The sequence below is a fragment of the Carassius gibelio genome, chromosome B16 (assembly GCF_023724105.1).
Source record: "Carassius gibelio isolate Cgi1373 ecotype wild population from Czech Republic chromosome B16, carGib1.2-hapl.c, whole genome shotgun sequence".
Taxonomy (NCBI): Eukaryota; Metazoa; Chordata; class Actinopteri; order Cypriniformes; family Cyprinidae; genus Carassius; species Carassius gibelio.
In genome coordinates, this window is record NC_068411.1 from 24,222,955 (window position 1) to 24,235,945 (window position 12,991).

At 36.5% G+C, this 12,991-nt stretch overlaps 1 protein-coding gene across 2 annotated transcripts in view; it reads left to right on the forward strand.

The window, feature by feature from the left end:
* tsnare1 (T-SNARE Domain Containing 1) overlaps positions 1-12,991 on the forward strand; it is a 111,285-nt gene that overhangs the window by 34,809 nt on the left and 63,485 nt on the right. For both annotated transcript variants that reach the window (XM_052579321.1, XM_052579322.1), the window contains exons 5-8: positions 5,965-6,055; positions 6,278-6,352; positions 7,100-7,156; positions 11,873-12,028. In XM_052579321.1, the coding sequence (XP_052435281.1) occupies positions 5,965-6,055; positions 6,278-6,352; positions 7,100-7,156; positions 11,873-12,028 (379 nt within the window). The remainder of the gene's footprint in view (positions 1-5,964; positions 6,056-6,277; positions 6,353-7,099; positions 7,157-11,872; positions 12,029-12,991) is intronic.

Sequence of the window (12,991 nt, forward strand, 5' to 3'; positions counted from 1 at the left end):
TCATTCTTTAAATATACATATATATAAATCTTACTGTTCAAAAACCTTTGACTGGTGTAGGCTGATTATTCTTATTGACTGAAACTTGCTTCAACCAGGATAAAGAGTATGAAACGTTGAAAAAAAGAATGTTGCAGGAAACGGGCAAATGATTGAAATGCAAACTGACACTCTGCCAGCAGGGGACACTGTGAGAGCGGCAGAACTAGCGGTTTCTCCAGTAACGGCTGTGATTGAAGCAGCTCTGCTCATGAAGCTACTTTATCAGATAAAATAAAAATGCTTTCGAAACATTTCTGATGACAGTCCTTTCCCTTCAGCGATACAGCGCTGCGTTTTGATTTTGAAACGTGCAGTGCTCATGTTTATCAAACAAAGTCAAAAGCTACAAATAAATCCATGCATGGGAAACACTGGTAATGTATACCAAAATATCGTAAATGTGTTTAAATATCATATCACCGTTATTGAAAAATATTGTATCGTGATACATATTTATATTGAATTATTGCCCAGCCCTAATTTGTAACACAACATTTCTATTTTGAATAAACACTTTTTTTTTTTTTTGTTACTTTTTTTTTTTTTTTTTTATCAGTGAATCTTGAAAAAAGTACCACAGGTCCCAATGTGAAGCATTATGCATCTCAGTAATTGACATGTAATATTGTTCCTAGGTTGATTGTCTTGTAATGCAGTATTTGTTTCATCTTATATATAAATACATTACATACTTTATGGTATTTTGCATTTGTGTGTATGATGTAATACACCTTCTATATATTAATATTTACCTCAACTTGTGGAAGAGTTATTGCCTGCTTGTGATGAACTTTGATTCAACTTTTTCATTACCACCTGTGTTTTATGGTAGTTGTCAGTATATAATAACTTTAAAAATTGATTTTTTTTTGTTTGTTTGTTTTTGTATACAGCATGTTACCTGTGTGTTATATGGTAACGTTCTGGCAACCACAGCTGCTGTGTGTGTGTGTGTGTTTACCCTAAATTGTGCAGATTTTATTTCACAATGCATGCAATTAAGGCTATCAGGAGAGTGTGATGATTTTTTGTGTACGTGTAGTCTAAATGACTTCTTTCTTCGCATTTAATGTTTGCAGAGTGCTTTTACTCAGACTTTTTAATGCACAGAGGCAGCATAAATGTATACTTTCAGAGTAATCACAATCGCTGGAAATTATGTACCATGCACTTGAAAAGAGATTGTTGATTATCATGCAGAGCTGACAGAAAAAAAAAATGCACACTGATTTCCATGACAACAAAAAGGTTTACGTCTGATGCAGTGCATAAAGAAATGCAGATCTTACAGTACACTTGCTTGTATACAGTTCCAGCTCAAGTCAAGTCAAGATGGAGATAAAATGCTATTATTCACAGGTCTGTTCTGTGTGGTTATTTTGCATCTGTTAGAGATTATAGGTGTTATGTTTATATCCCCAGACTTGTTAAAATCACAGAAAGAGAGCTAGGTTTATAGAAGGCAAAAAATAGAACAGTGTTTATTAGATTATGAATGCCTTCATGGTGCAATATGATTCATATATAGTACATAATGAAAGAGTTCTTGGTTAACTTGATCTAGGGCTATATGACCTGGACCGACCTTTTTACTAACAGAGTCATCATAAATGTGGTCTCATAATTTTTCACTGCAGAGTTAACAGCGCCCAATATAATGATGTGCAGTAATGTGCATGTGCAACAGAGTTCTCTTTTAAACCATATATACTGTGTGTATGTGTGTGTGTGTGTGTGTGAACAATTATTATTATTTTTGTTTCTGAAATTGTCAAACAATAAGAAGCTTTTAAAGGAATAAGACAATAAAACCAGCTATTAGTACTGTATGGCTGAGAAACAAGCTGAGCAGGACAAGGAGGAAGTGATGTGAGAAATGCAATGAAACACCTTACGAAAGAAAAACATTGTGTTCCTAACACAGCTGTCTAAAACTAAATCAAAACTCACAAAAGTAAACACCCTCTAGACTTCACACAGCATGACCTCAGTACATCACACATCTGAGGGAGAGAAGTAGCTTTTGAGACACTTTCACAAGTATCTTTGTTACATTCTGACCTTCAGGTATCCAGTCAGGATTTGAAATTAGATTTGTATAGGTCCTGCAAGGCAGCGTGGGACTACAAAGTTTGTCTATTAAATTGTGCGAGGTATAGGGGGAAACTGGGTCAAGCTGTCACACTTTTTACTCCAGTCAGTATTTTTCAGTACTTTTTGTATGCATACCTTAGTCTTGAATTAATTATTAAATTCATGTTTAGCTTATGTGACTATATGCCCTTACGCAAGGCTTATACATACAATTCATGAAGTGATTGTTGTGGCAAACTTTTATTTTTTTTTAATTGTAATCAACAGATTTTTACAAACATGTGACAACTTGCCCTACTAGACATTTATCTCTAAATCAAACAAAGTGTGTTTGTGTGAACTTTGCCATAAACTCATAAAGTTTCTTCATTGGCATTGCCAATATGGAGTCATGGAATCTTTCAATTTAACAAAAGGTTCTTTATAGTTCTTTAGATTCTTAAATTTTTCTTTTAAGAGCTGATTTTTGAAACGTTCTTTGGAGAACCTGAAAAATATTTCTTCTATATGCCATTGCTTTGAAAAACCCTTTTTGGACACTTTTAAGAGTGTAAGTAAGCATCTGAGACTTTTTTATGGCTTCTAATTGTGCCATTACCAGGTCTTCCGTTGTCTGTTTGGCCTTGACCTTCTCATTTTCCATCTTCTCATAGATTCACTCGATGATCTCCAGTAGCAGTCAAAGCAGAGGAAGATTCAGATTCTCCTCCGCCGACTCGTCAGACTCGAAATATGCTAAATGCGGACCATGACTAAACAGCGTTTGGGGAAATAAACTGCTGGGTTTTGAATATGTGCGATGAGTAATAACAGAACTTTTCCAATGCTGCGTGGCGACCCTTGAGATTGTGTAGGCCATATTGCGTTTCACATGTAACTGTTGAGGGAACACAGGAAGCTGTAATTGAGGGCGTATTGAAGGTGTTCAGAGCATCACAGTGTGCAATTTAATGAGGTTGAGTCATGGATGTTTCAATGGGCTTTATTTGTACAACTGCCGTGACTAAACCAAGGCATTCTTGTTGAGTTATAAAACGATTTATAGCCAGTTACATTTTTATTTATCACAGACAGCAAAAAAATGTCTATCACCACAGGTTTAGTTCCTGTTTTTTGTTCCAGTGGGACTTTCTTCCCTCTTCCAATTGATTTTAAATAGAGTAAAGCAAGTCTTCTGTTCCCTGGCCTTGTCCTTCTGGTCTTTTCTGCCTCTGTTTCTTTGTTGAGTATTCTTCAGTTCTTTCAGTCAACTGCATTTCACAGAGGACATTTATGTTCTGTTATCTCGGGCACCAGGTTAACTACCGCTAATGTGACATTGGCAATGGCATAACACGTATGCAAATGATGCCACTCTGACCTCTTGTCTATGCCTCAGACAGTGTTGTGGTGGTGCATGTGATGCTTGTGATTTTCAAATTGTCGGCTTCTTAAAGGTATAGTTCACCACAATCTGTCATTACTGAATCACCATGTTATTCGGAATTTCCTATTTGTAAGTTTTACAGGTTTGGAGCGAAATGAGGGGTGAATATGAATTTTCATTTCGCGTGAACAATTAATTTAATATTTAGACTGAGACTTTGGACTAGGTCTGCTAAGTTTATAGAGAAGTGATGACTTGTCAGTGATGGATATATCGGCTATTAATTCACCGCTCCTGGGAATGACCCAACTACTGTAGGCACTATCAACTGAGCCCTAAAACCCAACGTCAAACCTATTTAGCGATGCCAGGAGGGGTCTTCAAATTAAAAGTACTGGAGGCAAGTTTTATATATTTTTTGTCATCATATAGTACACTTCTAGGCAGGAGAAACTATGCTTTCTCCAAAAATCTCAGCCAGCAATATTGAGTCCAAGCATGCAGAACCTTAGAGGAGTGAGTCATTGTTCATGTTCAGCCTTGAAATGGCCTGATCAGGTTAAAAAATGTGCCCAAAGTCAAGCTTTGTGGTTGAACTGCTCAGCCACATTCCCCTATTCTCTGGCATGTGATTAGAACGTTCACTGTGGACCTCTGGCTTTTTTGTTCACACAGCACGACTGCATCTGCTGCTTTTGTTACAGGTGCTTTTCTGCTCGACTGGTCTCGTTTCTCTCTCGTGGACTGAGAATGACAGTGACATGCCCCCACCCATAACGAATGCACGAGAGATGTTTCTGCCTGACACCTCCCTCCTCATTTCCTTCCCCGCTTTTTAAATCAATATTTGAGTGGGAGGTGGGCCCCACGTTCACTGCCACATATCTCTGGGGAACAGGAGGCACTATGGCCGGTGGTCTTGGTTTGGGTTTTAAAGGAAGGGATCAGACCGGAGCAGGGCATAGACACTAAATCAATGGCCTTATCCAAACTCCTCGCTCCACATGAGGAGAAAGCGGAATTTCTATCAGGAGATTATATTTGTTCACTAGCTTCTGACTCGTTGGCCCCTATTTTTCTTCTATCTTCCATCCAGCTCAGAACTGCAAATAGTGTACAGCAAGGCTCAAGTTTTCAATGTCTTTAATTCTCTCACTTTTGCCTCCTTTCCGGTCTTTTTTGGGCCATTCTTTCCTCCTTTTTCACCCCCATTCCAGAGATGGATTATGACATTGACGTACCCAGGGCACGGATGTCTCAGGGGCTCTTCACATAGGAAGCATTCTAGCGTTAAAAATGGCTAGATGGAGGAATAGAAGTGGACCAAAGGCGCGTCTATGGGTGCATGAAATCCCATCAACATAAATCCCACCCCTAGATTGCTTTGATTGGTCAATGGTTTAAAACAGACATCGATTCAGTGTGCAACATGTCACATGTTTTATTTGCAAGCACCTAAACTTGATATTGCTGTCTTATTTTGCATAAAACAGTGCATATTTTAAACATAAGCTACAAAACTGGGATGGGCAAATTTTTGAATAAAATATTACTTTCAATACATAAATGCAAATTTGAATAAAATTGCCTATGCAGTTTAATTTTGGATCACAATGATAGGAAGCGGAATTGTTTGTCAATTCAAAGAAATTTAAGGTAATGCATCTTGCTGTCTACTCAAGGCCTTTTAAGCTCTAAAACTTTTTGTAAAGCCAAAATTCAAAATTTGAAGAACTTTGCACATCTATTTATCAATTAATTTGAAATTCAGTTAATTTTAAGTTTACTTCCATTTAAAAATTGTATTGCAATTCTGCATCTGGTTTGCTACGGCAATTCAAATTCATCTCAGTCTTGGAATTGGTTCTCAATTAAAATCTGAATCACAACTCTGAAATCTAGTAAATATGAGTGGTTTCTGTAATCCTTTAGGGCCCCCTGTTGGTCTGGAGCCTTATGCAAATGCTAGACAGTACTGTGGTCTCTTTCTTTCCTTTTATGCATGCAAACGTAAATATCACCCTCTATAAACCCAATTTATGCAATCTTGATTTCTTTTGCTCTATTAATACATTCAGTACAACAAACCTTTCATTGCGCTGTGCTACCTTTCCTCCGTTTGATTTGCTGTCTCGGTACACAACGTCTAATCCTTTGCTTCTCCTCCGGGACGACAGATTGACTCCTGCCTGGAGCCTAAAGCCTTCCTGACATCATCTGAGCTCTGCAGTCATGACACACAGTCTCTCGCTGCACAATGCTGTTCCTCTGTCGCACAGTCATTAATATTGATTTACTTAATTGGTTGAGCCTAATCCATCCAATAGGGCTGTAAACCTTGCCCAGCTTGGAGAGCATTGCACCTTGGGATAGTTGATGAATCGTTTTGAATCGTCTTCTGTGGTTTGTAAAGCATGATTACCTGTCTTCTCACCCCTCTCGCTCTTCTTTCTCTCTTTCAGACATTCCACACAGCAGCAAACCAATAAAGTCATAACAAGCACAAGCCAACTTGTTAAACAACTCACTGACATCATCAGCGGGTCTTCACGGGTAAAATAAATCTTCTCTGCATCTCTCATTTTTCTTTTTTTTGCTGGAACAATCATTCTTATATAAGTATAGCCAGTGATGGTGGATTATATCATGAATGCCAGCATTCCACTAGCATTTGTACTGACAAAAATAAAATGTTGTCATGGTAAAGTTACTGTATGGTGATGTTAAACTGAACCAATGTTCATTTTAAAATCATGCTATTTTGTTTCCACACAGCAAGACAGGCTCCGTCTGACAAGACTCAACACAGAGCTATCCGATTCTGTGCAGCGTTATGGAGACCTGCAGAAGGTACACACGAAACACTGGCTTTCCTTCATTTGTCCAGAGAATAACAAACATGATTAGTCTGATTAAACAGCTGTCAATCTTGATATTAGAAAAAAAGTGCAAATTAATATGAATCAATATGTACTTTTTTTTCTTTTAGCTTTAAAAATAAAATTAAACAAAAAAAAAATGATGTCAACTGTGGATGTCACGAAGTGCAACGTGACATGGCAAACCCTTGAGAGTAAACTGATGCCTCGTTCTATTTATGATGTACTAATACAAAGAACAAATTATTTGAATTTTTTTTGTTTTGTCATCCAGTGTAGACAGACTTTAGCTGTTGCTACGGGGCATGGCATGACAAATAATAATAATACACAAGATAAAATTGTTTTTTATTTCCCAGTGACAGTGAACTTAGATACAAAATAGTTGTAATCATAATTTCTGAAAGAAATACGATGCTCAAAAATAGTTTTTTTTTTTTGTCTCAAAATGTTTTTAGTTTTTTCACAAGTGAAGCAACTGCACTTTCTTTTTTTCCTGCCAGAGAAATAACCCTATTGAGCATGTGTTGTACAACTGTAAGAAATTCAGTTTTAAAATAGTCCCAATCTCCTCGACTATATGTGTGCAGCCCATTCTTGCAGCAATAATGTAAACCGGTGAAAAGAAGAATCCACTGAACTTCTCTTTAGCTCAGCTGCTGTCACATGTCTGGCTGTATTTGCATATTAATGTAATTCTTTTTCTTTTCTCTGACAGAAAATTGCAGATCGTTCGAGGGCCTTGCTTCCCCCTGCACAAAAGGACAGGAAACAGGTGAGTGGGCTTCAATATCTCAGTCCAGAGAGAGTCCACTTCTTCCTCTTTGTTCTTTCATGAGCTCTTCGACATCCCTGTGAAAGTAAGATAAAGAGTGTGACTCTGTGTGTGATTGCGTGTGGATGAGGAGCTCTTTGATGCCCCTCTTTTCTAACCACTTCATTTTCTAGCAGGTCAGATATTAACTGTCAGAAATTAATGACACATACAAACCTCAATCCTCACATGAAGTTTGTTAGGAATCTCAATGCTTTTTGGTACTGAACGTGCAGCCCTGGTGATCAGAAGGTGGTCAAAGATCAGGGCTGGAAGAAATATAACATAATAAAAAAATGTTGATGGCCACCAGAATATTTTATAGTATGAATATGTAAACAGTTAATATATTCAAAAGTGCTGTCAGTGGCTGGAAACTTAAAAGTGATACATTGGTGAGGAAAGGGTTAAAACTGGTCCTTATGACTTATGTAGTCTACTCCAATTCTTTCTGAAGCCAATAGATAATTTTTCTTAAATCTAATATGGTACCATTAGATGTGTCATGTCAGGTTTAATGTCAGTGATGATTGATAATCTCACTGTGACATGCCATGTTATATGATGTCAATTTATCGTTTGACTTGTATGATGGAGTAGACAGTCTTTTAATGGTACTTTTATGTGTTTTTTTTTTTTTTTGGACCCCATTCACTTTTATATGGAAGGCTGAGTGCACAGTTAGTGAGTTTTTCATGTTCCAGAATGAAGTAAGTCATATAGCTTTGTAGTGACGTGAAAGTGGAAAAATTATGACAGAATTGTCATTTTTGACTAAACTATTCCTTTAATTCCGATTTTATTCCAGTTAAAATGCCAAAATTAACTATTCCAAATTTCTCCAGAACAAGTGATATCTTAAATTGGGTTTCAGTGTAAGAACAAAAAGAAAACATATTGTGGAGAAGAAACAAGACGGCTTTAGGATGACCACAGATAACATGCTTAGTGATTTTCACTCTCAATGGAGGAGTTTCATTTGATGAAACACACTAAAACTGACATCATCACCACACCTTTTTTTCTTTTCCCCCCCTCAGATTCAATCAAACTTCAATTTTCAGTTCATCTGAGTTGGCTCAAGGATGTACTGATGATTGAAAGTGCTGACTGAATGATAGGAATTGTGTTCAATATTACCTGCAGTACAACAGCAGCTCAGATTGTCTCAGCTGTTATGTGACTATAGCACATACCTACACACTCATGTCTTACAATCTCAGGTCTGTTAAAATCCTCTCTTATTCTATTCCCTTCCCTCCTGTCGCTCTCTAGAGATGCTGCTTTTATGCGTGACTCTGTCACCTGCGGCAATGTCTCTGATCTTCCATCTCTTTCCACAATCCCCCCTGGAAACACCCGACCAGAGCAATCAAACAGGATGTGCAGTTCTAATAAGAATGCCGATAACACATTCCAAAACAAACAACATGTTGAGTTGTTAGTCAAGAGTAAGACGTTATTAAGGAGTTGTTTGATCGCCAGGTTCTGCCGGAGTCTTATTTTTATTTTTTGCCTGAGTTCAGAAGAGAACATGGTTTGCTATCAGCACTGCCAATCTGTAAGATGATTCATGAATGTGACTCACTATTACGAACTGAAAAATCACAGCGGTATAGGCTGTTATTAAAGTACTCATGTAAATCATATGTTTAAATGAATTTCTCAACATCAAGTGTAATTTGTTATGCTCACTTCCCATTGTGTTGAATAAAAAGAATAACAATGCGCTGTTTGGTATGGGAGTCTGTTTCTAAGATTAATTTATGAATTTGTTATCTTGTTATTACGTTTCTTTCTTTCTTTCTTTCTTTCTTTCTTTCTTTCTTTCTTTCTTTCTTTCTTTCTTTCTTTCACAGTTTGGACTCTTTGTATCTTAAACTTTATCTGAGGCATAATTATCTGAGGCAGAAACAGGCTTCCATAGCTTGAGTAAAAACTAACAGACAAACTAACTTTATGTTAAAGCAATTATTTAGCATCCATCTGTTAAATGTGATAAATGTTATTTGTTTAAGTTTAGGCAGAAGTCAGAAAGTGCTTTATCACCATGTTTACACATACAAACACTATAAAAAAAATAAAAAATAAAATTAAGTAAATAAAACTCAGTCAAATGACTGACAGCTATGGCTGCCAAACAAAAAATGTCAAATTAAAGTAAAATGTTGTAATTGAAACAAGGAAAAATCTGTAAAATAAGTTAAAAATGGTCAAATGACTTTCAGCTACGGCTGCCAAACAAAAACCATAAATTTAAAGTAAAATATCTTAATTGAAACAAGGAAAATTTTGTAAAAAAAAAAAAATCTATAAAAACTTGATCAAAAATTTCAGTAAAATTGTTGTTTTTGTACGTTATTTCAATTAAGATATTTTACTGTAATTTTTTTTTTGTTCAGCAGCTATAGCTGCCAGTCATTTAAGGATGTTTTTTTTTTTACTTTTTTTTTTTTTTTTTTTTTTTTTTTTTTTACAGTGAGGAATTTGACTTGGCGACAAGAGCTTCGAGTGCAAAAGAAAGTGCACACAGTGCATATATGACATACATCCATAGAATTATACAGTAGAGATGAAATATAGCACTAATATAAGACAAGTAGAAAATTAAATAATGCACTACATACAGAAGTAGAAATATAGAGTAATAACCTATAATTTTTTAAGTGAATATACGGATATGTTATTTACAAATGTAGCGTTTATTTAGTTTATAATGTTAAATGTCCAAATGCGCTGTATAAATGTGTATAAATGTGTCATGATAGACAGTGTATAGTTATTAACTTTTTAATTGTTCAGGCTGATTACATAGCATCCCTCATTATTGGTCAACATACAGAAATAATTGTGTTTAACCCTTGCACTAATTCAGGTCTGGAACCCTATGAAGTCAACAGATAACTTTAGTTGCAGTAACTTTAATACATTTTTTACAAAGTTTCATCAAACATAAGTCAGCAGTCTTTGTGTCTTTGAAGCTGAGTGATGGTTTAATTATAGCAAAGAGCAAGTTATTTATATCAGTGGAGCCATTTTTTCCGCCAATCAATCCAAAGACTGAGCATCCTCCCTCTCTCCTCTTGAATTGATAGGTCTCAGGTTATTTCTAACTTTTTTTTTCTGTTTTCAGAAGAGCAAAAGGTTAAACAAGTGAGAAAGATGATTAGATTTCTTAGCGTATGGTTTGCTGCTGTAGAAGTGGTGACTCTCACATTAAGGAGACCCCTCTCTGTTTCTCACAGGGATCACATATGTACATGTCTTGTAACTCGAATAATGTGAGGAAATTCAAAGCTCATTTTATTAGTTTATTAGTTATATTTGAAATAAAGTTTTTTTTATAAGACTATTTACATTTCTTTTTTAAAGAATAATGTTAATGGGCTTTTTTATGTGGTATACATATGGATCAAAATTCAATTAAACTTGGAATATAATAAACTTTGAGACTAAATTTCAGGGCAAATTATGCATCTGAGATACAGACACAGATTAAAGGATAATTTATGTTGTAAATCTTGTCAATAGATGAGAAAAAACTCCAACTACAAGCCACTCTGTGACCTAATAAACAATGATATCCTCAGTGAGTGGGACGACAACAGCCGCGCAAAGAAGATGATGTTCTCAGAGTGGCATTGTGCTGGACCGAGATGTATTGGATGTGCTAATTCTGAGAGGGAAGAATACAATGAGTCATCCAGCACATTGCAAAAAATAATAGCACGCCTCGGGCCTTTATCGATGTCATGCATATGCAAGTTAAGAAATTAGCAGATCAATGTGGCTCTTTCTGAGTGACCAACTCCCACCTCTTCAACCTTCAGGCTCACAGAGAGTTCGACCTAAATGACTAACAAAGGCGGCAGGCGCTTCCTTTGCGATTCTTTTGCTGCAGTATGAGGTGGCGAGTGATTATCATTGTATTATATTCTCCACAGCCGTGAAATGTCAGTGCTTTGCTATTATATAAGATGTTTACAAATAGATCTCAAGGAAAGTTTTGTCACTTCTAATATAGAAGTTTCACCAAAGTCAGGTCTGAGCAGAGGCGGTTCTGGGGTCAGTGAGTGTTCAGGGCATGCGCATGGAATCATCCTTTGATTAAATACTACTATGGTACACTTTAAAATTAATGTTAGAATGAAGTAGCCATCCAGAGATAAATGTTCATAGTCTACTGACCTTAAGGCCCTGATGTACTTCAAGCAAAAGCAAAGAACAAACTGGTGTGGTGTAATTTGAAACAAAATCAGGCCAAAATGAAGTTTGTTTGAAACAACTTGCCAAAGCAAACTTTCCAAAAAAGTTTGCTCCAGCTGGTAAACATCTTTAAACTACCATTGGTCTACCATTTGTGAAAAAATGTCCTGTAGTGGTCAGACATCTGGGAATAAAAACAAGAACACAATGGAGAACTGCTTTATAGAAGAAATAGTAGTAGAAGTTTATATTGAAAGTGACACTGACTCTTTTTTTCCCCATGTTTACTAAAGCTGTTAAAACAGCATTACAGTGTGTGTGTGTGTGTGTGTTTATAGCATATCTATTGATGACTGTGAGCTTTGTATGTATTCTTAAAACACTGATGAAATATTATCTCTCTTTGTGTTTGTGTTTGTGTGTGTGTGTGTGTGTGTGTGTGTGTGCATGTGTGTGTTTGTGTTTGCACAGAGCCAACAGACTCCATTCAATGAACTGGTTGAAGAGGGGCCATTGTTCGGAGTGGGGGAAAGTGTTGAGGGTGATGGTCAAGCATTCTTGTCAGAGATCAGTGAAGAAGATGTGGAGATCCTGAGGCAGAGAGAAGAAGCACTGCTGGATATTGAGGTAGGAGCTCAATAGCCACAACCACTGAAGATCTAATTACATTAATAAGCCACGCCCAACTCCTCTCAGCTTTTCATTATTAAAGGGTTAGTTCATCTAGATAGCAAAATAATTTAATTCATAACTTAACCTCATGTTGTTTCAAACCCGTAAGACCTCCGTTTCTCTTTGGAACACAGTTTAAGATTTTTTAGATTTAGTCCTAGAGCTCTCAGTCCCTCCATTGAAGCTGTGTGTACGGTATACTGTCCATGTCCAGAAAGGTAAGAAAAACATCATCAAAGTAGTCCATGTGACATCAGAGGGTCAGTCCAAATTTTTTGAAGCTTCGAAAATACAATTTGGTCCAAAAATAGCAAAAACAACAACTTTATTCAGCATTGTCTTCCCTTCCGTGTCTGTTGTGTGGGAGAGTTCAAAAACAAAGCAGTCTGGATATCCGGTTCGCGAACGAATCATTCAGTTCACCAAATCGAACTGAATCATTTTAAACGGTTCGCATCTCTAATACGCATTAATCCACAAATGACTTAAGCTGTTAACTTTTTTAATCTTTAACTTTAATTTTTTTAACTTTAAGTCATTTGTGGATTAATGCGTATTAGAGATGCAAATCGTTTAAAACAATTCCGTTCGATTTTGGTGAACTGAATGATTTGTTCGCGAACTGGATATCCAGACTGCTTTGTTTTGAACTCTCTCGCACAACAGACACGGAAGAGAAGACAATGCTGATTAAAGTCGTCGTTTTTGCTATTTTTGGACCAAAATGTATTTTCGATGCTTCAAAAAATTCTAACTGACCCTCTTATGTCACATGAACTACTCTGATGATGTTTTTCTTACCTTTCTGGACATGGACAGTATACCGTACACACAGATTCAATGGAGGGACTGAGAGCTCTCGGACTAAATCTAAAATATCTTAAACTGTGTTCCAAAGATAAACGGAGGTCTCACGGG